We start from the raw sequence: 26488 nt of genomic DNA, 5'->3' as shown, positions 1-26488 counted from the left end.
ACAACAATATCATGATTAGAGGCAACAAGAAAGAAACATGTGGAATGGAATTCAGAAAACAAACACGTATCAGAAATTCTTGATAACCATAATCTACAGTTGAAAACCAATGCTAAAAAATAAAGGTGATCTGAGGAGTCAAAATAGCACACACACACACACACACACACACACACCACTACACAATTCACCACCGTTTTTTTAAAGGAGACTGTAGGAGCTTAAGAAGCATAGATAACACTTCCTAGAATTTGTGTTAAGTGTAGGTTTTCAATATCTTCACATCCTTCAACTTTTCCTTCTTCAGATTTGAGTAACTTCTCCATTTCTATACTTATCTAATTCAGGCTTAGGAACAAAGTTATTTCTTATACTTGCCCTCCATTGATCTACAATAGGTTGTTGGGTATCTTAGAACTGAGTATGGCATTAACCAAAAAAAGTAGTAAGTGCTTGCCTATAACTAGTAACATTTGTCTCCAATTTTGAGGTGACACTGATTCATATTCATTTCATGCACATTTATAGTTTGTTTCCTATAGTGATCAGCACCATCGGCACCAAAGTAACCCCATCAGGTGAAGTATTAATATTTCTGATTTGTTCTGTTGGACCTTAGCTTCTTGTGGTACCATAAAATGAAGCAGCACCACTTGATATGTTCTCCATGTCTAGTTATTCATCATAGCAGTTTCAAGTAGGGCCAGCCTGCAACCCTGTAGCATGCTATTTCTTAGATTCATAGGAACAGTTTAATGACACTGGCTGAGGTGCTAAACCAATCAGTAGTATTGCAAATTGGCCAGTATTTCAAGATTCCTATCAGGCCTTCTAATAGCAGAGAGACTGCTGTATATATCACCCTGCCTGAAATTCTCTAACTTTGACATTTCATGCACCCCTACAATAACAGACAATGCGTTGGGCTTTAAGAAGTTGTTGTTGTTGTTGTTTTAATCATTATTATTACTTCAGTAAGCATGCTGGTGGTGCTATCTGGCATTGTTTTCTGGTAGGACGAGGAGAATGGAACTATCATTCTTTGGGAGTTTTGAGAAATGTGCCCTCTCTGTGCTTCCCAGAGTCACTTCTGAAAGGATGCAAATCATTCAAAAACAACCCATCTCACTCCTCTCTCCTCTTTCCTCTTCATCTTCTTCTCTGTCTCTTTTCTCTTCCCTCTCCTCTAACACTATGTCCCTACTTGAGCCAAAATTGAATGAACAAGGGGCAAGGGAGGACATTCATGGTCAGCTGTGGTCCGGGTTTGAGGACTTGTGATCTGGATTGGTAGTGAAGAAGCACTACTCCCAATTCCTTTTAATTCCCTTTCTCAAGCCTCATTCCATTCACATCCCTCAGCTGTTTCCCTCTTTCCAGAAAAACCACATACACTTGTAGCTCCCTGCCATCTAACGGTTTAAAGCTTGGAACAATCCAGTAGCATCTATTGTTCTGGCTTCAACTTCTAGCTTCTGAAGCAGCATGTCCACATACATTACAGACTCAGAGAACTTCTCCCCTCCATGCTGAAAGGCCTTAAGAATCTCATGCTAAAAATCCTTTAAGCAATTCACCTTAATGTAGGCTCACCAAGGAGTCCCTGAAAGGCCAAGTTGTTTCTCTCACCCTTGCAAACATTCTAACGTGGTGACATCCAGGCCCTATAAATTCGCACAACATACAAGATTAAATGCTGGTCCTCTGAGACTTTTCCATTTGTCTCATGTATTTCTCCATTTTGATTGGCTGCCATTGTTGTAATATGTAGTATGTTCTATCCAGGACTCGAATGGTTCTTCTCCAGTGAAGAGGTAGAGAGAGCTGCTCCCTTGAGACATGTCATAACTTGACATAGTGAAGTCCTTCTGCTGGCTTTTGGACAGAGTTCCAAATCTGGAGTCAGGAAGCCCCGCATGCAAATCCAGCTGTGTAACACCGGGCAAATCATTTAACCTCTGTCTGTCCCAGTTTCGTCATCTGTAAAACTGGGGTAATAAAGCACCTACTTTACAGGGTTGTTGTGAGGACAAAATGAGATAATATCTGTAAAGTACTCTGCAAACTTTAAAGTGCTTTATAAATGCTATTATTGTTTTTACTACCCAGCCTTCTCTCTATCTCCAGATGTCAACTTGTTCCCCACACCCATACATGCATCACATAATTTCTTCAGGCAGTTTCTCCCTTTGCATAATTATCCTGGGCCTTCTTTCTATTTTCTCTTCCTGAGGAGCGAGTGGAGGATAGCAACTAGTTTTCAGATTTTTCTCTCCAGCTATTGTTTCGCCAGTTATTTTAGAACTAGTTCATATATTGTGGATTAAGTACTTCACTTCTCCTCAAAGGTATCTACAGCATCACATGAAGTGCTTTCAATATCTTTATCTCTTAGGTCCTAAGGCTCTTCTTTAACTAACAGTTCTATATGTGTCTCTAGGTGCATTGCTGTACACCAGAATTCTAAAAGTCTAACATCTATTTTTATTTTTTCTCACATTGTAACTCACTACTCAGTCACCATAGTAATAAAAATAAGACTGCAATAGCACCTTGACACACAACAATAAAAGTTATTTTAAAGCAACTGATCTGGCTCGATAAACACACGCACACGCGTGCGCGCACACACACAGAGACATCAAAAAACCTGAAAGTCCTGAAAAATAACCTGAAAACTATCCCTGCCAGTACTAAGGCATCCAAAATAGAAATCTTAGATGAGCCCCAACAATGTAACATCTAAGATCTCCTTCACATGTGGGCCTCTACAGAACTATTCCAGGTTCCAGGTACTTTGAGGGTCAGAATTGGTTTCTGTTATGTCTCACAAGCCCCCTCCACTGTGTTTGTCTTTGCTAATCAGCCAAAGGATTAGTTCAAGAAAAGATATGTAATGAAGAAACTTAGAAATAAAATTAAAGTAGAGTATTTCCCTCATTGACCTGGAACTAATTGCTATCGTGTGAAGAGTGAACCTACACATGGACCACACACAGGACATGCAGACAGGGAATCCAGGGACAACTCATGTCCCTGGCACTGCAGACCTATTGATGTCTTCCACTGATGTCACCATGCTGAATCATGGTACTCCCCACTACATGTTGCATCTCAGCTACTCCCTGCAGGGTGACCCTCACATCTCTACAAGACAACCAGTTTTTAGCTATCTAGCTACCTTGATAGTCACCTAATACCCTCACCAATATCTACTAAGGATACTCCCTGAAGAGGAGAAATATAGTTCTTTCAGCCTTCCACGGTGCTTCAGCTGCAGTCTTCAGCTGAGGTGCTAACTTCAGGGGAATCTTCTACTCTGCGCACCATCCTCCAGGGGGTGTTGTGATTAGTAAGCCTCTCCTCAGTAGTGCAGGGCTACAATTCTCCTCAAAGACTCTCTTGGCCAATGAGAATGATATTCCTTAGCTAAGCTATCCTAATAATGTAGCAGCTGTCTATCGTAGGGTCACATCTGCTTTAAGTACTCCTCTTTCCTTTACCATTTCCTCTGAGTAATAGAATCATGTAGCATTGATTTAGAGCTGTAAGGTACCTTTGAGACCATCAAATCCAGCCACCTAATTTTATAGATGAGGAAACTGAGACCCAGAGAATTTAAGTAGCTAATTATCAGCTAACAGGGTCAGACACACATCTTAGTCCTTAGTCTTTATCAGACTCCCTTGGCTGATACAAATATCTTGCCGGGGCTCTATTTCCTCAAATAGAAAAAGAAACTGAGTAAAACTAGGGTGAGAAAACTGCTTTTAACCTCTTCTCTCTTCCTCTGTTTTATGTAAATCACAAAAAATCTGAGCTTACAAGGTCCCTGCCTTGATAAAGCTTACAATCTAGTATGGGGTCTAAGACACAAACACATATCACTATAATAGACAATATTCCATGATAAGCTCATTAAAGAATGCTACATGTGTTCTGAGGAGAAAGGTTTAATCATTTGGAGGTCAGGGGATTAGAAGAATCTGAGGTAAAGAGGTCAGGCTCAGGCATCTCTGATTATTTTTTTTTAAGTGCTAGACCAGGAATCCAGAGATGAAGGTTTGAGTCATGACTGTCCCACTAACTGTTTACCCTTGAGCAAGTCATCTCCCTGGGCTTCGGTTTTCTTAACTGTAAAAAGGAGGGGGTTGGATTCAATGATTTCTGAAGTGTCCTCCAGCTCTAGATTGAATTATTTATGATCCTTCAATCAGATGACGTCTAAAAGAGACTTCTCTAAAAAATTCTAGTTCTAACAGTCTCTAAAAGGACAGTGGTCACCAAAGGGAGTTGCCCCTTGTGATCCTTGGTTGGGCAGTGATTTCCAAACTCTTCTGAAATCCCTGTGGGCAACGAATGTTGCCTCCTACCTTGCTAACAGTCTCCCCAGCCTGACAAGGGTGTTCACAAACCTGTGCCCCTGCTGAGCCTAAGGAGCCGCTGGGGAGAAAACAAGCAGCCAGCCTGGGCAACCTGGGGAAATTTGTTGAGAATGAATGAAATTAACTGTGCCCCCACCCCTTGCCAATGCCACTTCTCCAGGGCTGGCTTTTATCTTCCTTTTAAAAAAAAATTTAAAAGAAGAGAAGACAACCAAGAAGGGGCAGCAGTAATTTCTCCCACTGATTGACACATGGGGAAAAAGCAACTTCAAACAAAATACTTCAATGAAAGGCAGGTACAAAGGAAAGCGGCTCGTTGAGGCTGGGGGAGGGGCAGAGAAGGCTGGGGTTTGAACTGTCTGTTCCTTGCAGCCACCCCATGTGATTGCATCCTGGGCCCAAGCCTGGTTCCCTGGAATCCCTTGGCATAACCTTATTATGCGTGTGCTATTACAGTAGTTCCTCCAGACCTTCCCGGGGCTTTGCAAAGGCCCCAGTGAATTGACAGACAAAACCCCGAAGCCAATTAAACCTGATAAGAGCTCTTTGTTTAGCTTGGGTTTTGCTTTGTTTAGCAAAAATGTCAGGCCAATTAAAGGGAACTCACACACTCTCACTGAGCACCAGGTTTCGGGGACCCAGTCAAATAGAAGTTGAGGAAAAGCTAAATTCTCACGTGGATTTTGGGTGGAGACAGGGTCCTGAGGGGAACAGAGGATCCCAGCAGAAACCTGACTGGTGTCTCTTGCCTGATGTTCACTGGTTCTCCTTCACCCCATCCTCCACCCTGTGGCCAAATCCTCTAGATCCTACCTCCCCAGCATCTTCTCATCTCTTGACTCACCCAGCCACCACCCCAGTTCAGGCCCTCAGACCCTCTTGCCTAGACTATTGGAATAGCCATCTCATTGATACTCCTTCCTCCAGGTTCTCTCCTGTCTAATCTATCCTCCATCAAGTTGCCAAAGTGACATTCCTGAAGTGCAGGTCTGACCATGTAACTCCCCAACCCTGCTTAACAATCTTCAATGGCTCCCACTGCCTGTAATGGAATAATGCAAACTCCTCTTTGACATGGAAAACCCCTTCACAATCTGGCTCCAAATAATCTTTCCAGTCTAATTTCTCAAAACTCCCTCACACACTCTCCCGCCCAGCCAAACTGGTCTGCATATAGGACATTCCACCTCCCTCTTGTGGGCCTTGGCAAAGACTGTGTCCCATGCTTGGAATTCTCTTCCTCCTTACCTCAGCTTTGGATAATGTCTGGCTTCCTTCAAAATTTAGTTCAGGAGGCAACTCTTCTTCTCTTGTTGGTATTCTTCCACTCACCCCACCCTCCAACTATTCAGTATTTAACCTATCTCTAGATATAGTATATAGGTATGGTATTAGATTTATCTAAAGACATGTCATTTTCCCCTAGGAGAATATAAACTCCTTGAGGTCAAGAATGGTTTCTTTTTTGCCTTTGTAGTCCTGGTGCTTAATACAGTGTTTGGCACATAGGGAGCATTCAATAAATGATGACTGAATTTAATGGGTAAGACTTGCAGAGAAGCCAGAGCTCTCCCAGTCATGGGAGTAGAGCTAGCATACGACGAGGTAGAAGAATCTGAGACTTAATTTCTTAGGGTAGCAGCCACTCTGACCCATTTATTCAATGAAAAGTGCCTCTTGTGCCAGACATCATGCCAGGCACTGAGGATACAAAAGCAAAAAAGTGATCCAGTTTCTGCCCTCAAGGAGTTTCCATTTTCCATTCTACTGGGAAGGTGGAATGGATTTGAGGGAAGGACACTGATTGTGTCCCAATAAAAGTAGTCAGCCCAGAAACAGGTCTTGCAGAGGTTTGATAAATGCTTGTCAGAGAGGTCCACAGCACAGATTCATGCTTCAGGTAAAGGCCAGATTAGATCTTAAGGATTATAGGTTGTAGGGCTGGAAAGGAGATTAGACAGATGAAGCAATAAAGGCCCAGAGAAGCAGATGAATTTGAAAGGTCTCTCCAGCTCACTAATGCCTAGGTCCTCCAGTGGCATCATACTGAAGACAGCCAGGTCACTACCTTTCTTTATGAATAGTCAGTCAAGTAATTAGAATAATGTGCAAGCAATTAGTGTTGCCCAGCATTTATCCAAGGAGCAAGAGAGAGACTGAACTACTTTGTCAACCCCAGGCCAAGTTAGGGTATGTTTAATAATAATAATAATAATAATAATAATAATAATAATAATAATAATAATAACAACAACAACTAGCATTTATATAGGATTTTAAAGTTTACAAAGCTCTTTACAAATATTTCATTTGATCCTCACAACAACCCTGGAAGGTAGGTGCTATTATTATCCCCATTTTACAGATGAGGAAACTGAGACAGACAGGTTAAGCAACTTGCTCAGGGTCACACAGCCAAGTAAGTGTCAGAGGCTGAATTTGAATTTAGATTATCCTGACTTCAAGCCAGATATTCTGTCCGCTGCCACCTAGCTGCCTAGGGAGTAAGAAATTCAAACATTTCACTTCCTAGCAGGGAAAGGAGGAGGGTAGAGAAAGAGGAAGAGAGACAGAGAGGGAGGGAGGGGGAGAGACAGGTGGAGGGGGGAGAAGGAGAGAGAAAGAGGGAAAGGAAGAGAGAGAGAGAGAGAGAGAGAGAGAGAGAGAGAGAGAGAGAGAGAGTAAGACAGACAGAGACAGAGAGACAAGACAGAAAGGGAGAGAAGGGGAGAGACAGGCAGACTGAGGGAATGGAGAGGAAGAAGAGGGAAAGACAGGGAGAGGAAGAGACAAAGAAACAAGACAGAAAAGAAGGGAGGGGACCAGAAGGGCAAACAGAGACAGAGAGATTGGGGTGAAACTCAGAGACAGATAAAGAAGACAGAGACAAAGGGGGAGGGAGGAGGAGAGACAGGAAGACAGAGAGATGGGGGGGCAGAGAGAAACTGAAAGACAAAGAGGAGAATGAGACACACACAGAGATAGAATTAGAGAGAAGCAATGAGGGGAGACAGAGCCAGAGCCAGACAGACAGAAAGAGGAAAAAAAGGAGAGAGAGAGAGAGAGAGAGAGAGAGAGAGAGAGAGAGAGAGAGAGAGAGAGAGAGAGAGAGAGAGAGACAGGGACAGAGAGAGACAGAGACAGAAATGGGGAGGAGGAGGGAGGGAGAATGGAGGGAAGGAGAGAAAGATGTGCTGAAGGGGGTTTTTTAAATCATTATTCTTATTATCTGCTTAGCTCTTGGACTGCATTGATTTTCATACATTTCGTAAAATAAGGAGTAGTGTTTTATCTCCCACTTCATTAAAATGGAGAAGGCAGAGTCGGCACCACCACCCCCATCCTCCCCTCCAGCCTCACAGGGTTATTCCTTCCTTGCTTCACTCCCACCCTCCTACCCTTCAGGTCCAGAGGTGCAAACGACAACTTTAACCCCTTCTGCTGTCATTGGCCCAGACTAGAGACTTCTCAAAACTCCCCGCTCTGCCCCGCCCCTCCTCTTCCTTCCCTTCCTTCCTTCTTTCTCTCCCTCCTCCCCTCCTCCCTCCAGCATGGCTGTTCGGAAAGGGAGCATGGGATTTGATCATAGAAAACCACAGGGTTAAGAGTTAAAAGAGACCTTATAGATGAAATTCAACTAACTCATTTTACAGATGAGGAAACTGAGACTGGCATTTGCTACGAGTCACACAGAGAGTAAAGAGCAGACCCAGGATCCAAGCCCAGACCCTTAGCATCTGTTCTTCTAAATATGATTGTCTCTTCAAGGACCTAGGCTCAAATCCTCTCTCTGATACTAATTACCTGTATGACCTTCGGCAAGGCACCTCCACCTCTCTAGACCCCAGTCACTTCACCTGTGAAATGAGAGGGTTGGCTTAAACAGTCTCTAAGGCAGGGATTCTTAACCTGGGGATCTGGGAACTTATTTTTTACTGATAGAAGAAAGACCTGAGTTTGAATCCCCCCTCATACTTATTGTATGAATCTGAGCAATTCACTTAGTCCTTGTTTGCCTCAGTTTCCTCATCTGTAAAGTGGGGATAAGAATAGCACCTATATCTCAGGGTTGTTGTGAGAATCAAATAAGATAACATGTAAAGTGCTTCACAAACTTTAAAATGCTGTAGAAATGCAGAAAGTATAGATAGACTATAAATACTATATAGGATGTATTTCAATATAATTGGTTTCCTTTGTAATCTTGTGTATTTTGTTTAATGCCTTTAAAAACATTCTGAGAAGAGGTCTTTAAGCTTCACCAGATTGCCAAAGGGACCTATGAAACAAACAAAAAAAAAAAGATTAAGAATCTCTGCTAAGTCCTCTTTCAGCTATAAATCCTTTGATCTGATGGATAGGAATCCCTGGGGAAAGAACTCTCACTTACGTAGGGCACAAGATTCCTTATTTTTCTACTCAGATTCCCCACACTGAAGATCATTGTCTTCTCCAGATCCAGCCTTCTCCCCAGCTCCTAAGGGTATTGTGAAGGATCAAACTCAGCCCACTCTCAATTACCTGTCCTGATGAAGCCAAGTATTCCAGTCAGTCACTGAACCTCTGATAGTGTTCATAGCAGTTCTAGGAGATGTGGGGGATAGAGAGGATGTCAGACACCATCCTTGCCCTCAGAGCTCCCAGTATATGGGGAGAGACAGCTGACATAAATGAAATAATTTAAGGATAAGTATGTGCTGAATTGTGTTTCACTAACTAAAAATACAATGGAATTCAAGGATTAGTGGGTTGGAATAATTGGAGAAGGCTTCATGGAGGAGTTGGTATTTGAACAGGATAGGCTGAGATGGAGGGAGAGAGAGCCCTGGGAAAAGCATTCTAGGCAAGAGAAAAGGAATGTGCAAGGAGAGAAATGAGAATGAACCAGGTGTATGCAGAAGACTGGGATGGATGTGTGAGTGTGTAAATGTAAGCTGGAAGAAAAAGGGATGTAAGGGTAGAAGAGAGATAGACAGAAGGCTAGGAGTAGTAGGAAATTAGGTTGTGTTAAGTAGTGTAAGGCTAGATTCTAGAAGCCTTGAAAGCCAGGCAAATTCTGTCTTGATTCAACAGGTAGTACGGAGTTATTGTAGGTCCTCGAGCAGGGAAGTAACATAATTCAGAATGCTGTTATAATAATCCAGACACAGGTTGATGGGTGCCTAAACAAAGATGGTGGCAATGGAAAAGAAAGGGATAAGGGAGAATACAAGATATTTTGAAAGAAATAATAGGAGAAGCCAAGGGAGAGGGGAATTCACGTGTTCATGGCTTCTTGTGTCCTTTCTCTACCCTCTCCTTGATATTTCCATTTTAATAAGTTATTTCTGGAGACACAAAGCCTTAGCTCAATAGAGGCAAAGAATCCCAGAGTAATAATAATAATAATTATAATAATAATAGATGACATTTATACAGCATTTACTATGTGCCAGGCACTGTGCTAAGTGCTTTACAAAGAATATCTCATTTGATCCTTAGAACAACCTCAGGAGGTTAGGTGTTATTATTATCCCCATTTTACAGATGAGGAAACTAAGACAAACACAAGGTAAGTGATTTGCCTATGGTCATGTAGCTAATAAATGGCTGAGGCTGGATTTGAACTCAGGTCTTCCTGACTCCAGCTGCAGTGCTCTCTATTCACTGCACCACCTAGCTGCCCCAATTTATCTATAACGCACCCACCCCCATGGAAAAGAAAAAAAGAACAACAGAACCCTTGTAATAAATATATATAGTCAAACAAAGTAAATTCCCGCATCGTCCATGTCTAAAATGAATCATTCATTCTGCATCTGAAGTCCATCATCATCCTTCTGTCAGGAGGCAGGTAGCAAGCATCACCATCTGGCCCCTGGGATCATGGTTGGTCATTATATTAATCAGAGTTTCTAATGTACTTATGTGATACTGTCTGTTTTGGCTGTCTGCATTTGTGACTCATTCCCCTGCTAAACTAGAAGATTGACATGCTCCATTGTTCCCAGATCTTGTTGGTTCTGCCTCCACAACTTCTCTCCTATTCCACTTCTCTCCATTCACACAGTCATTCAGTTCAGGCTTTCTTCACCCTTTTCATGTGGATTATTGCAATAGCCTCCGAATTCTTATCTACTGACTCTAGTCTCTCTCTTCTACAACTGATGCCTCACTAGGCTGCCCTACCGACTTTCTTAAAGTACAGCCTGATCATGTTGCTCCCCTGCTCACTAAGCTCCTTATTACTTCTGTGTTCAAATCCAGACTCTTCTGCTTGGTATTGAAAGCCCTTCACTACTTGCCTTTCCAATCTTATTATAGATAGCGCCCTTTCGTGCACTCAGCTGTTCAGTCATACTGTCTTCCTTGCTGTTCTTCATACTCACACTTCATCTCTCATCTCCATGCCTTTGCTGATTTCTTTCAAAACTCACCTCAAGTACTGGCTTCATTAGACCTTTCTATAACCTCTTCCTTTCCCTCTCCAAAAAAAGCTAATAGTGTCTCCTTCTTCCCTTGTATCTAATCTATATATATTTTGAACATAACTATATTTGGGCAAGTTGCCCCCTCCCCATTCAATTGTAAGCTCCCTTAATTTTGTCTTTGTATTATCAGTACCAAGAACAGTTCCCGACAAATAGGAGGCACTCCATAAATGCTTGTTGATTGGTTGATTAATTCATAAAGATTGGAACTGGATCTAACCTAAATCTATACATCTCCCCCAATGATTAGCATACTGCTCTGCACAGAAGAGGCACTTAACACAAGTTATTGTTGCTGGGGAGTTCTCAGTTCTAGGTCCGGTGACAAATTCAGTTAAATTCAAAAAGCATGTATTGTCTACTATGACGAAAAGAGGAAAGAGGGGGGAAAGGCACAATCTTTGCTTTCAAAGAGCTTGCAGCCTGATCAGGAGGCATGAAGAGCAGGGATTCAAAACCCAGGCACTCAATTCTTTTCAAATCTAGACAAGAGGACCCTTCTCTGGAACAAACACATAAACCAAGGAATAAAAAATCCCATTTTATAGATATAGAAACCAAGGCTCAGACATGTTGATTAATTCATTTAAGATGAGCTAGGACTGAAAGCTGTGTTTCCTAAGTAGGACCCCTCTTTTTTTTCAGCAAATGATGGATGTGTCCCTAAGAAATACAGTGGCTTATCCCAGTTGCTCCCATCCCCTTGATCCTCTGGAGAAGGGCAAGGGTGCCTTCAGTACTTCCCCACTAGCTCTCTAAGAGCATAACCAATTGCTTCCATGCAATTTGCATTAATCTCATGCTTCAGGTAAAGCTTGGCTAATCAGGGGAGACAAGAAGCCAAAGTTGGTGGAGTCAAATTAATGACATCACATTACTGGCTCTTTAAGGGAGGGAGGAGCCAAGAAGAGGCCTCCCTAAGACCTTCCTCAGAGGGAAGACTGTTTTTGTCAGTGGGGCTGGGCTAGGCTGGGAGGAGCTCTTGGGGTTCCACCACCCAACACACCAACAATGCCCTTTGTGGCTGGCTTATCTCCAGCCACCAAATGAAATTCCTACTCTTGTTGGAGTCTTGTTAACAAGCAGGGACACAAAAGAACCAGAGCTGAGAGAGGAGATTTGCCAAGGGGAACAGAGGGAGGGCTTTCACACAGAAGGATGGAGGAGGAATAGAATCCTTTTACAAAGCAAAAGAGCAAAGCTGGACACAAGGATCCTATCAAGGAAAGCCTGCTTCCCTCTCCTTTTAAGGAAAGAGAACCCTGAGGTTTTCTACATGCCCAGAATTGTAACTAGTGTGGGGCAATGGGGCTTTGCCCAAAGTGATGACAGAAAGTTCTCCTTCGCCAAGGAGAAAGATGCTTCTACTCTCAAATACTTCTAAATACCCTAATCCTTCACCCAGCCCTACCCTAAAGTCCCATCCTCATAGCCCCCTTCTAACCCAAAACCCACCCCTTCTCCTGACTAATTTCATGGGGGCAGGACTTTCTGGAAAATGTACCCCCACCATTTTTATCTCAGGTGAAAAAAAACCTGTTAGTTACAGCTCTGCATGAACCTAGCATCATCTGGAAAGATCAGGAAGTGGGTTGGGAGGTCGAGGCTGTTGGTAAAAGCTGTTAGCATTTCTTTAGCCTCATTTTTAAAAAAGAATTCTACCAAGTTCTGGGAGGAACTTAATGAAAGGAAGGGGTGGCAGAAACAAGACCAGGGTAGAAAGTTTAAAAAGGTTGTTCCCTGGAAGATCATAGGATAATAGGATTATAGAATATTGGAAGTGGAAGGAAACTTAGATTATCAAGATCAAATGTTTTATTTTCCTGGTGAAGAAAATGAGACCTAGAGAGGGAAAATAAAATTGTCCAAAGTCACACAGTAGTAAATAGAAGAACCAGGATTTGAACCCAGGCTTTCAGATTCCAAAGCCAGAATTCTTTCCAAGTTTAAAATTTGGTATGAGAAGATTTGGACAAACAACTTCTGCCACTTGATCACTTAAAATGACAACTACAATAAAATAATGCTACACCAAAGATAAAGATGCTTAAGAAGAGTACCTCCAGGTTCCTGCATCCTCTCTCCTCTGCCCCACCTAGTAAAGAGTAGCTCAGGAATCGTTGTGTGGATAGATGAGATGGGGGGGGGGGAGAAATAGATGAGATCCTTTCAAACTGCATTCAAATGTCCCTTCTTCTATAAAAATGATACCAATAATAGCTGACATTCACATATCAGAGGTTCCCAAAGTTATTTGGCCCATTGCCCCCTTTTCAAAAAAAAAAAATCCTCAGTGCCCTACTGGAAATCTACTTTCCTTAACCCTGTAACTGTTTGTTTTTTAATTTGCATCACTAGAGGCTACTACTGCCCCCTGGATCATTCCAGCACCCCTCAGGGGGCTGTATTGCCCACTTTGGGAACTTATGCTAGTTGAAAGGTTGTTGCACCTACATTATCTTATCTGATGCTCACAACCCTAAGAGCTAGGCATTGCGAAGTATTATAATTTCCATTTTTTAGATGAAGAAACTGATGTTTAGAAAGATTCCATGACTTGCCACACAGCTTGTAAGTAGCAAAGCCATGAATGGAACCCAGGTCTTTTTACTCTCAAGTCCAATCCCATAAAGATTTCCCTGATCCACTCCCAAATAGAAAAGAATCTTTCCCCTCTCAGACCTTACATACCACTTTGTTTGCCCTTCTTCTAAACTTAAGGAACATTTTGTGTTTTAGTTAACTTTGTATATATCATAGCTCCCTACTGCACTCTGACCACTATGAGTGCTCAATGCACAGCAAAGCTGTGCTTAACAAATGTTTGCTGAGTGAATGTTGAATGTCAAAGCTCCTCTCAGCCAAAAATGGAGAGCTCTTACTATTCATTCCTTCATTCATTCATTTATTCATTCATTCCAAAGTGTGGACAATCAATGTGGGGGAGGCAAGAAAGACTAAGACAACATCCCTGCCTTCATTGAGTTAAAGTCTAGTAAAGGGAATAAGGCATGTGTGCAAGATGCCATCACATGAAGGAGGGAGGAGAAGCAGTGTGATCTATAGTAGAATGAGTGCTGAACTTAGTCAGGAGTGGTCTGGCTTTGAATCTGAACACAAGGTCAGAATTCTAGGTGCCTTTCATTTTACAAATGTGGCAACCAGTTCCTAGGAAAGCTGCAATTTGCACTAGGTCACACATGTGAGTAAATGTCAAAGGTAGGATTTGAACCGAGGTCCTCTGACTCCTGTGGCCCTTATACCCTCCCACTCCGGGTTCTTGGTGCTTTAGGGGTGGGACCTGACCATTAGTGGAGCTGAGCAGTGGCATTTGTAGCTGAGAGGTGAGGGGGGAGAGAAACAAGAGAGAGAAGGAGGAGAAAGAGGAGGAGGAGGAGGAGGAGGAGGAGGAGGAGGAGAGAGAGAGAGAGAGAGAGAGGAGAGAGAGAGAGAGAGAGAGAGAGAGAGAGAGAGAGAGAGAGAGAGAGAGAGAAAGAAACTGAAAGGCGATTTTTGGTTCCTTGTTCTTTTCAGGCAGCTAGATGGTGCAGTGGTTAGAGTGTTGGGCCTCCAATCAGGAAGATTTGAGTTCAAATCCAACCTCAAACATTTACTAGCTGTATGACACCCTGGGCAAGTCACTTAACCCTGTTTGTCTCAGATCCTCATCTGTAAAAGGAGCTAGAGAAGGACATGGCAAACCATTCCAATATCTTTGCCCAGAAAATCCCATATGGGGTCACAAAGAGTCAGATACTACTGAATGACTGAAAAAAACAACTCTGACTCCAGATTTAGTTCCGTGACTTCACTTCCTCATTTGGCCTAACCCCTCCCTCTCTCACCTCTGACATCCTCCTTCTCCAACCTCCCCTCTCCCAAGCATGAAAGTGGACGTTAGTCCAGTTAAATGTGCATTTCACAGGTTCTCAGGTCACTCACTCATGAAATTCTTGTCTTGTTCATCATAAGATTTCAAGCCCTCCTACTTCCTATAAGGGCTTAGTTGAGTCTTTGCTTCCTCTGGTGATTTGGTGATTTGTCAGAAACCCCAGCTGAGCCAAACTCATTAGTGGAGAAAGAAAGACATATGAAGAGGAACTTGCATCTCCCCATTATGCTCTATCCCCTGTACAGAAGCTGCCTGAAGTGACACACAAGCCCGTGGGAGGGCATGAGGTCACCAAGAGAGAAGAGGACCCAGTATAAAACCTCGAGGGACGCTCCTAATTAGGGGGCGGAAAATGGATGATGATCCATCAAAGAGCACCAGCTTGGCTGGGGAAGAGGGGGACCAAGTGACCTGTGCTCTAGTCCCAGCCCTGCTCTACCGCTTTACAATGCTCTTTGAAACATTTCTCCTCTCTGACCCTCAGTCTCCTCTTTCAATTGGAGATCAAAATACCTGCTCCCTTTAAATTCCAGATTTGTCACAATGACATGAAAACAGTTAATGGCAGTGAATTTACTCTCGGAAAGCAAAGGGCACTTTATAAGTATATTAAGTGTTACTGCTAGAATTTTTGCTGCAGAGTTTAGTCATTATTTTTTTCCTCCATCTCCTTGAGATATCCTCTCCTGAAGGAAAGTCTGTGTGTGACGCCCAACAGGGTCCAGAGAAGTTAGTCAATAAGCTTCTAGGAATGGCTTTTTACATTCTCCTCTGGGGAGTTAGTCAAGTAATACAAAGTACAATCCTAAATGTCCACTGTGTGCTAAGCATAGTGGGAAAGGGCCAAATATCTGTGTGTATATACATACATGTATGTATACACATACATTTACATATACATTATTTATACATGGATATGTTGCACAAGTAGATATGTACACACACACACACACACACACACACACATATAATCAAATATGGCCCCAACTGCATGGAGAATGTGGGAATATACATACACATATATGCATATACACATACATATGTACACACACAGTACATATGTATAATATACATATGCTTATATATGTATATAAATCAAATGTAGCCCCAGTTCCATGAGGAGGATGAGATATACATACAAATACACACTTTCTCAAGGCTTACCAAGTAACATATAAATGATTACAAGATAGCAGTGAAAAATTGAGCATATAGGAAAACACATGGAGTAAAGAGGCATTCAAAACTAAGTGGGGTTGATCAGGGAAGCTTTCCTAGAGGAAGTGAACAAGGTTTTGAAGTAGGGGCTCTGTAGAGACAAGCAAGATGGGCATTGTGTCTTCCTTGTTCATGATTGCTTTACTCAGGCATAAGGAGGACGGAATAGTGGAGAGCATAAGAAGAGTGAGTAGATGCGTTGGGCTGGAGCAGAGTCCAAGTTAGACATCCCCTGTTGTTGCTGTTTGTCCTTCCTTCTCAAAGATCACCAGTGACATCATGAGGGTCAAGAGACTTGTGCATAAATTGGATTGAAGTGAGGCATCGGAGTCCAGTGACAAGACAAAAGTCAGACTGGCAATGGCCCGGGATGCAGGCTGGTGACGTGGTAGGGGCAGGGAAGGGGATCAAGTGTTGGAGGAGGGTCTTCAAGACCGGGCTGAGCAGTTTCTGTTAGAGATGGTGGGACTTCATGCTGTAGAGGGTCTCAGGCAGAGAAAAAAGTCAAGAAGTTGACAGTTGACAGCCTCCAAGTGGCCAGTTCTCCTATCCCTGAAGGGTATTGGAAAGTCCATTGTTTTGCTGGGGGTGAGAAGAGTAGGTCTGTGCAATGTGTGATGTACTGTGCTTTAAAAATCTATCAGCCTCTTGCCATCAAATTAAAATGTAAATAGCATCTCTCCTGGGCAGTGCCTCTGTCCTCAGTGACAGGAGTCAGCCAGAGAGCAATTTCACAGATGGGAACAGGTTACATCGGATTCTGACAACTATCTTGTTACTGAAATTGATTTCTTCGCCCCTCTGCTTGTTCCCCTAGGGAGGGCTCCCAGATCAAGAGGAAAAAATTGTTTTCACCAACAGCATCTCTCTCCCCCACCATAAATTCCCTGCCTCTACCCACCTCTATCCTTCCCTCTACCCTCTTCTCCAGTGGGGAAGTGAAGAAACAGGCTTCGGGATGGGTAGGGCGAGAGATGGTTGGGTATTGAGCCAAGGACCTCCAGGAAAAACTGATGCAATTTCACTGTTCCAAAAGGAATGGAGCAACAGTGGCCTGAGTCTCTGACCACCTGGCCCCTTGGACCTGTGTCTTTCTCTTCCTTTGGTGCTGTAGAGGGGAAAAGATGATATTTCATCATAAAGGAATGATCTTACCAATGGGTCAGGGAGGGAAATAGAATGATGGGGCCTTCATTTCTCCTCTGGATACTAGCTAAAGTTGGTGGACTATTGGCACTAGAACCAGAGGCTGGGAAGACATGTATCATTCCCATCATTAGGTGGGGGCCAGAAGCTATATAGATACACTGGTTTGTTCCTCTCTCTGCATCTGCCTTTTCTCAGACATCAAAGAAAATATGTAAGCCCTGTATTGAAACAAGTCATTGCTGCCATCTCCATTTCCAGGTGCAAAGGAAGGAGTGAGTCAATCAATCGATCAATCATCAAGCATTTATTAAGCATTTACTATGTGCCAGGCACAGCTTTAGCAGCTAGATACAAGGAAATAGCAAAAAGTCCTCATCTTCAGGAAGCTTCCATTCTAATGGGAGAGACAACACAGATGTACATGAATATACTAGATGATAGATACAATAGAACCTTAGTAAGAAGGTACCAGAAGCTATGAGGGACCAAGAAAGGCTTCCTGCATAAGGTGACATTTGAGCTGAACTTTGAAGGAACTGAGGCATTCTAAGAGGTGAAGGTGATGACATGGGGTATAGCCAGTGCAAAGTCATGGACACAGGAGTCCCAGGTGCAGTTTTTTTGCCAAGGGCCCAGCCAGGATGGCCATTGACATGGGCTCTCAGCCGAGTATCCTTGCAAGTGTAGGCCTTTAAAGTGGGAATGAAGAGGTTTTTAAGAGGGATGGCATAGTGGATAGAGTCATGAAACTAAACACAGCCATGAAAAGCTTGTTTAAATCTTCCCTCAATAATTACTAGCTGTATAACTCTGGACAAGTCACTTAACCTCTCTTTGCCTCAGTTTCTTCATTTATAAAATGGAGATAATAACAGGAACTACCTCACTGTTTTGTTGTGAGGACTAAATGGTCTAATGTATTTAAGGCCCTTTGCAAATCCTAAAATGCTATATGATAAATGTGCATCATTGCCATCTTTAGTATCATAAATGCATTCTAACCATGGGACTGAATACTGATTACTAGAGTGAGGGAAGAAGGAAGCAGGAAGAAATAGGGTGCTTCCTGTGATCTCTGTCTTCAAACGCTTTAAGGACCGCCCCTGAGAAAAGGTCTTGGCCTTCTGATATGCTTGATTCTGCCAGAGATTTGGAAGTTACAAGAAGGCAGATTTGGCCTCCACATGAGAAAGAACTTCCTTACAGTTAGAACTGTCCAAAAATAGCATGGCCTGCCTCAGAAGGGACTGAGTTCATCATTACCAGAGGCGTTTGAACAGAGGCAGGCTGACCACTTACGAGAGGGCAAAATAGAAGAGATTCAGATCGAGTGAACCAAGCAGGCAGTGTTGTGCAGGGGCATGAGGGGCAGACTGCACTGAGGCAGCTTGGGTTGGACCACTGATTCTGCCATTTACTGAGTGACCTTAACCAAGTCACATAAACCCTCTGGACCTCAGGTTCCTCATCTGTAAAATGGAGATAAAAAAATTTTTACACCATCTCATAGGAAAACAGATTTGCAGCTGGAGGGGATCTTAGAGGTTACCCAGTTCAACTGCTTCATTTTACAAATAAGGAAACTGAGGCCCAGAGAGGTGGTTATGAAGAAAGCACTCTGTAAACCCTAAGGCCCTATACAAATGTGAGTTGCTATTATTATTAGGTGACATCTGACATCCCTATCAATTCAGATTCTGTGAAGTCCAGGCATTCCCTGGGAGACACTACACACAGTCTTGTTCTTAGCCCCCAAGCCCAAAACTACTTGCCTTATTTCTCCTGAGCCCAGAGCTGGAGGCCTATGGTGAGTTGGAAGCCCTGTCTCCCAGATGGGCAGGAATAGGCAACACAGAGATCCCTGACAGCCCTAGGAAGCAAAGGGGCAAAATCAAGCTGAAAAAAAAAAGTTAGCCCTTATTCCTAGACCCATGGCTGTTCCTTATTGTGCTTTTCTTGGTCAAGCAGGATTTGGAGCAAGAGCAATCCTAGTTCCATGCAGATCTCAGGGTCCCCTTCCTACTATGCTGATCACATCCCAAGACTCGAAGATACCCAGGAAGCTGGCTTTTCATTCTCTTCCTTAGACTATTCCTTCACAGCTACCACCCATGTCCTTTCTCCCCATTATGTTCGCATTCGACCCTCCAGAGCAGACAGCATTTAGGTCAACACCCCCCTGGTGTTGGGGGGTTAGGGAGAGGCTATTGTTGGGAAGGCATAGCAAGGGCCAATCCTGACACCCTTGTCCCTAACTCCTTCCTAGTCCCCAAATCTTTCTGCCCTTCATATAAGGCCCCCAGATAGTTGTCTCTGCCACCACCAACACCCTTAAAAAAAATGAAGCTTCCTTCACTGTTAATTGAATTACATTGCCACAGAAATCAGGGAAGTTGTATCTCATTAAAGCCTCCTGTGTCCTATTAGAGCAGTGTGTTGCTTTTGTGACTGTCATTACCATACATTACTGAAGGACTCAGGCTCTCTGTTTGTTTATGCATTACATTTCTTCCCTCTCCCAGTTCTGCCTGCCAGCCTAGATGTTTGTCCCCACCCTCCCACCACAGCCCCTAGCTCCCCATCCCCACCCCCACCAACCCACACACACAACGGTGCTGCCCATACCCAAACCACCAGAAGGGGGACTTTCTAAAAGGACCAATTGCTGTATGGACATAAGTAATGGCTTCTTCATAATGACCACATTTCATTTCCTAAATCCAGATTAACTACTGATGTGTGAGAGAAGGAAGGGAGCAGAAGAGGGGGCTGTTGGGGTTTATGTATGCCACTGTGTTGTATGTCTCTGCACGGGTGCCCTTTTGTATAATTGTGTGTGAGTGTGTGTGTGTGTGTGTGTATGTGTGTGTGTACAGGACTCTGTGGTTTGATATGAGAATGTGTGATTCTCCACGACCTATTTTAAGTGTAGATGGTATGGATATCTATATGTGTCCATGAGTACAGAGCTCTTTGGCCTAGAAATTTTTTAGACTTTGCCTTCTGACCAGTATGGAGTGAAGCATTAATAGTATTTATTGCAGTAATTCATTGTAGTGTAGAAGGAAGCTGCAGTGCCACCAGTTAGAGGGAGAGAGAGGGGGAGAGAGAGAGAGAGAGAAAGAGAGTGAAACATGGAAAGGTGGTGTATTGAGGACGTTGGGCTACAAGCCAGTTAAACCAAGGTCATTGACCCAGCTGGGCTACTCTTTGTATGTAAGTGATAATAACGATGATGATGATGATGATGATGATGATAAACATTTATGTGTGCTGTTTTAAGCTTTACAGAGCACTTAACATATATTTTCTCATTTACTCCTCACAACCCTAGAAGGTAGTTACTGTTATTATTTCCGTTTACATTTATTTCCAGATGAGGAAATTCAGGGTAAGAGAAATGAAGTGATTAGCCTAAGGCCACCAAGGTAGCAAGTTTTCTAAAGCAGCTTGTGAACTTGGATCTTCCTGACTCCAAATCCCGCTGAGTCACCTCTTCCCCTGACTCGGGCAGATTATCCCTGGTCCCAAGTGTTGGAGGAAGAGGAGAGTGAGAAGTGTGGAATTTGAAGGCAAAAAAAAAAAAAAACAACCTGCGCTACGTTAGAGAAGAAGGGGTGTGTGTACTGCCTTGCCCAGAAACTGAGAAGGGCCCAGGAGTTATGTATTGCCTGGTCCTACATCATTTAATGTCCAGAAAATGTGAAAAATCATATCCCATACTTATTATTATTGCATGTGAGGGGCACCAGAGAAGGTTCTCTCCGACCACCACCACTAAAAAATAATAATTCTTCCACTGATTCCTGAAATTCCACCCCTGAAAACTGATTATAATAATAAGAATTAACATTCATATAGAGCTTAGGTTTGCAAAGTACTCTACATATATTATCTATTTGATCTCCGCAGCAACACTATGAAGTAGTTGTTATTCCCATTTTATAGAGGAGGAAACTGAGGTCAAGGGCAAATGAGTTGCCCACGGTCACATAGCCTATGAGTGACTGAGACAGGATTTGCACTCAGGTCTTCCTAACTCTAACTCCAGTACAGATTTCGCTCTCCTTGAGGTCCTATGAAAATGGGAATTTTCTTTCAAAGGGTAGCATTAGGTCACTAACCCTTTGGCTGTGTAACCAGAGTAATAAATGGAACTATTAAGTACTTCCAAGAAAGTCTGGGAACCTCTGCATCCACCTCTGGACTGTAGATTGTTAAGAGAGGGCCAAGACCTTCGGGTCCATCTAATCCAAAGTACTCGTTTTACAGATGAGAAGACTAAGGGCCAGAGAGCGACCTGCCCAAGGTTACACAGATATTAGGGCTCAGCATCCTTCTAGGGACGGGGGCCTGGGATTCAGATTCTTACAACCCAGGGGAGATGACCATTTCCCAGATTGTGTACATGCTAGCTGATGCCTGGGAGCCCTTTGTGACTCCGGTAATCAGCTCTAAGCCATAACCTGCATTCTTCACACTGGATTCAGATGCCCCTATAGCCCTGGGGAAGGGGGCAGAAGGCAGAGGCAGAGCCCAAGTTCTCCTGAGGAGGGGCTTCTCCCTCAAGCTTTAGCATTGCTCTTCCTGCCTGCCCTTCACGCTGTGGTGCCCAGGCTATGCACCCCCGGGGCAGGGTTCTCCTCCTGGGCTCGCTCTCCTCTGGGCATTGCTGCGGGATAGGCATTCTCAGGGAAACCCATTCATCACATTGAGTCAGTGCATTAGGTTTGATGCCCCTCACTTGCCCCCAGGGCCCAGCCTGCCCCTGAGTATGAAAACAGAAGGTCCCAGTGTAGGCTACTCTTTTGCCCACACACACCAAGGAGAGATGGGGGAGCCAGAGTGGGGAGGGGTGGAAGGCTGCCCCTTCAGAAGGTAAGTGGGAAGCAGCAGCACAACCAGCAGCAATTTGAGTAGAAGAAAGTGTCTCCCCCATCCATATCAATTGCCACCACCCTGCAGCACTTCTGTAGAGACTCAGAAGCAGTAATCCCTGAAGCTTTAGACCTTACTACTTTTGCTATGCTTTTTTTCATGGGTGACTTTTCTGAAGAAGGTTACTCAGGGGTTGCTTAGATGGGGTAACACCATCCCCCAATTCTCCAGAAGTAATCAGGGTCCCTTAAGCCATCCCAGCTGCAGCCCACCTCTGCCATGATACTCAATAATACCTACACTGCTTCCCTCCTGCCCTCTACCAGGTCTTGTTCCTGGAACTTGGCCCTTTGCCTCATAAATCTCCCTGTAGCCACCTGGCTTCGAGGTGGGTCTGGGCCGTCTCTGTGGTCAGGGTCAATGATACTGGGCCCTGTAAGGACAATCAAAAGATGAAGCACCCAGAGTTTCTACCCTCACTGAGGAGCAGCAGGACCTGAGCATCTCCATATTTCCAAAGGCTTGAGCAAAGGGACTTTTTTTTTAATCATTATGATCCCCTCCTCCTTCCTCCCATCCCTAGCTTTCTGTATTTTCCTTCCTCTTCTCTCTCTTCCTTGAAGAATCATTCTTCCCTTCCCCCATCTAGTTCCCTTCCTCTGTTTGGTGTTCCCTGCCCTACTCTTCCCCCCACCCCCAACCAGAAAGAACCAAAGCAAGACAAGACAAAGGGAGAGACTATAGAGACAGGAATGTTCCATCTTTCCTGTCAGTCTGTATGCCTGCCTGCCTCCCCATATGACCAGTCAGATGGATCCCAGACATGACTTCCTGAAGGCAAGGGCAGTAACATATAAAGCCCATGTGGAGACCTCTGAAAATAAGTCACCATATAGCCCCAGCCACAGAGCTGGCTTGCCAGTACACCATCCTCCTTGCTCTTCTGGGAGGCACCGTGTCTCAGGGTTAGTTGGCATTAATCTTTGATCTTCTACCCCCTACACACTCACCCGATTACTGACCCCCTACCCCTTGAAGGCTCTCAAGTCTGAGTCTGATTCTTGACACCTCTCCTGTAAGACAAGCCCTCCTGGACCTCAGCCTCCAGTCTTTTCTGTAGTCCTTAGTCCAGGGCCCCAGGCCCTCTGATCCACTCTCGAGGGGGACAACGGAAACAAGCCCAGCTCCTCCCTCTGCCCTCCTGCTCCAAACCTCCTCTGAAACATGGAGGGCATCTGCAATGCAAAGCCCGACTTGTTGATGTAAAATCATGCTCTATATTCCACCCAGGTTTATACGAGTGAATTATGCAAATCTTTGATGGAAAAATATTCCTCCTCACATCCTTGAGAGTGTAAAACCTTAGTCAATAATTCATACTCACATGTCTCTGACTGCAGGCTTTTTCTTCATTATAACTTGCACCCAGTTATTTGTCTTTCGCATTTTATTGTATATCCTGGTGTAATGCTGCGCATTATAAAATTTATCTGCTTCATTATTTGATGATCCGGGACTGGGGAATGTGCTGAGATCCTACCACACTGGCAGAGGGGCCTAGCAACTGTGCCCGCTGAGGCAGGGCTGCCTCTAGTGATTTCAGGGCAGCCAAGAAGGCCTCTCTATCAGGAAACAAAAAAAAAAAATACTTGTCCCACCCACAGGTTGAGTAGCCCGAAATGCCATCATCACAGCTGACTTAGGTTTAGTCTTTCTTAAAATGCAAATGATCCAAAGGCAATATTTTTAATGTTAATCATCATAAGGTATTATTAAGAATGATACCTCACAGTTGAGAAGGAGCAGAGAGAGCAGGCTCAGAGTCAGGGAGTCCTGGGTTCAGGCACTGCCTCTTATCCTCAGCAAGTCCTGACACAGGGAAAGTCATTTAACCTATTATTGTCCCAGGCAACTCTAAGACTATAAGTGGCATAGTAAGGGTTTGTCTGTATTGGGAGAGGGAGTTCTTTTCAAAGAAATCCTTACGTCAATGGAATCAACCCCGCCTCACCCCAGAAAACCCTCACATATATCATATTTTAAAGTTTATTTAGAACTTAATCAGTCATTCATTTTTCACTTAGCTTAAGTTTGCCAAACCCTGAGAGGAGGGTCTAACAGAGGAAAAGGGATAGTGTAAGAAGGACCCTGGATGCCCAAAGTCAAACAGAGTCATAACTAGGAGGAGGAGCTGCCCCTGGCAATGCTACCTAAAGGACATTTTCTGGGGATTTCTAGGATCAGAATCATCACTTGGGTTAGGTAAGGTCTTGCCTAAAGAGCACGAGGATACACAAAGGGGCCTTTGAAGACTATTTACATCCTGATGAAGTAAGAGAGGTAGGATTGGTCTAACAGAAAGAACATTAGTTGTGAAGTCAGGAGACCTGGGTTCAAATCCTGAATCTGCTACTTACTAGCTATGTGATGTTGGACAAATCATTTAACTTCTCTGAGCCTCTGTTTCCCCATATGTAGAATGAGAATATTGGACTTAATGAATCCTTCATTCGTCTTGAATCCTTCCTATAACCCATAGATTAAACACTGACTACTGGAGCCTCTGATTAGATTCCCCTAGGTAGAGCCCCTAGATAAGGGCCTCCCCATTCTTGGACCATTCCCATAGTAATGAATTCTGAGGAAGAATGCAAACACAAGCAAGGTCAGAAAAGAAGGGGGTCCCGGCACATTCTGCAGGAAGAGAATTCCTTGAGTCACATGGCCCTACTCAAGCTTCACAGCCTGAAATCACACAGAGCTCACCACCTTTCAAACTGCTGCGATAACTTTCTTCTGAGAACTGAGACAAGTGTCCAGGATCAGATTACCAGGTCCAGTGTCCCCAACCCTGGCTCTTAGGGTCGGCCAGGGAAGCTGATGGGAACATATCCCAGCTACCTCACTTCAGCTGATACCCTTCTTCCACCTCGCACTTACACCTTTATATTGGCCTGGCAAGTTTGACAGCTGACTTTGCTAGTTATAGAGTGACTGTGGTTTTCATTTCATGCACATGGTGCTGTTTACTAAAGGCCAGAATGGCAGGTGAGGAGGGAGGGTGGGAGTGGAGGGTGCATTTCCCTACTGTCATTTGTGAGCTATCTGAATCCCTGACAATTTCAAATCAGATATTCTGAGGAGGGGAGAGCAGCTGAAGGCAGAGAAGGAAGCTTGGTCTTAGTTTCCTGCCAAGATCTCCTATCCTAGGTTCTGAGCCTCATATTTATCTCCAACTCTCCTTTTCCTTCTTTCTTCAGTACCAGCCATGATTACCTCGCACCCTAACACTACCATTGCCATCAAGGGTCACACAAAGGAACTGAACTGCACTGCACGGGGAGAGCGCCCCATCATCATCCGTTGGGAGAAGGGGGACACAGTCATTGACCCAGACCGAGTCATGAGATATGCCATTACCACCAAGGACAATGGTGATGAGGTCATATCTACTCTTAAGGTAAGCAACTGTCTGCCCACCTTAACACCCATGCCCAAACCTTCAAAGTTCCCTTCAGCTAAATTTGTTAACTTTTTCAAGTATCTTCAGGATAGGCAGATAGGGTGTGAAGGTCTGGGACCACAATGAACACAAAGGGCCTCTGTTTCTTTTGGGAAAATCTATAGGGACCAATGTCACCAACTTTCGAACTTAACCCAACAGGTCTTCATTCAAAATTATTTCCCAGAGTGTCTTTGACTGGGTAGGCATTGGAGAGATGGAAGGGAGTGGAGAGGGGGGACAATGAGAAATTATTTCACTGATCTTCCTGACCCAGAAAGGGTAAAGCAACCTATTTGCCCAGCTTCTATTTCTCCAATGTGGGACTTCTCAATACAGAGTGAGAAATTGCCATTCAGTGGGAGGTCACATTAAAGCAAATCAGCAAGAAAACTAGTGCAGAAGCATGCTGACTATAGACCTGGAAACCAGGACTATGTCATGACCTGCTTAGAAGAGCTGGTTTCCTCCATCTCTCAATCTTTCCATCGGAGTGAAGCTATATGGCAAATTCACCTGGCCTTCATTCCTTTCCCCTGCAGTACAGCTGCTTTAATTTGGCAATGATTGGGTTCCCTCATCCAAGATAACCTTGACTACTGGCAGGAAAATTGGAGCCTTCTCAATCCGACACAAGCAATAGATTGTACCCACACTCTACCCTTCCTCCCTGCCCCCTGGAATCAGTATGAGTTGCTTCTCAGATTTTGAAACCTCTTTATTCTCAGAATATCACATCTCCTTTCCTGGAGCCCTCGGTTGACAGCGTATTTAGAATTCCATAGCATTTCCTCCAGTACTTAGAATACCATAGCCTAACCCCATGCTTGGAACACCACAGGTCTCTCCATAATTAGAACCCTCAGACCCTCCCTGTTTGAACTCCAAAAACATTCTTTTCCTAGCATGCTCAGGTAGCCCTCCAGCATCCTCATAACTAATCTATCTGCTGCCTTTTGTCATTTCCCCTATATATCTGCCTCTGGGGCCCTGT

General features: G+C 43.9%; 1 protein-coding gene across 1 annotated transcript in view; it reads left to right on the top strand.

The window, feature by feature from the left end:
- Nucleotides 1–26488, top strand: part of DSCAML1 (DS cell adhesion molecule like 1) — a 519489-nt gene that overhangs the window by 436862 nt on the left and 56139 nt on the right. The window contains 1 exon segment of the mRNA XM_020989670.2: nucleotides 25253–25452. Within this exon segment, the coding sequence (XP_020845329.2) occupies nucleotides 25253–25452 (200 nt within the window).

This window comes from Phascolarctos cinereus, unplaced genomic scaffold (assembly GCF_003287225.1).
Source record: "Phascolarctos cinereus isolate Bilbo 61053 unplaced genomic scaffold, phaCin_HiC Scaffold_726;HRSCAF=1367, whole genome shotgun sequence".
Taxonomy (NCBI): domain Eukaryota; kingdom Metazoa; phylum Chordata; class Mammalia; order Diprotodontia; family Phascolarctidae; genus Phascolarctos; species Phascolarctos cinereus.
The sequence above is the reverse complement of the archived record's forward strand: the minus strand, read 5'-3'. Positions and strand labels throughout refer to the sequence as shown.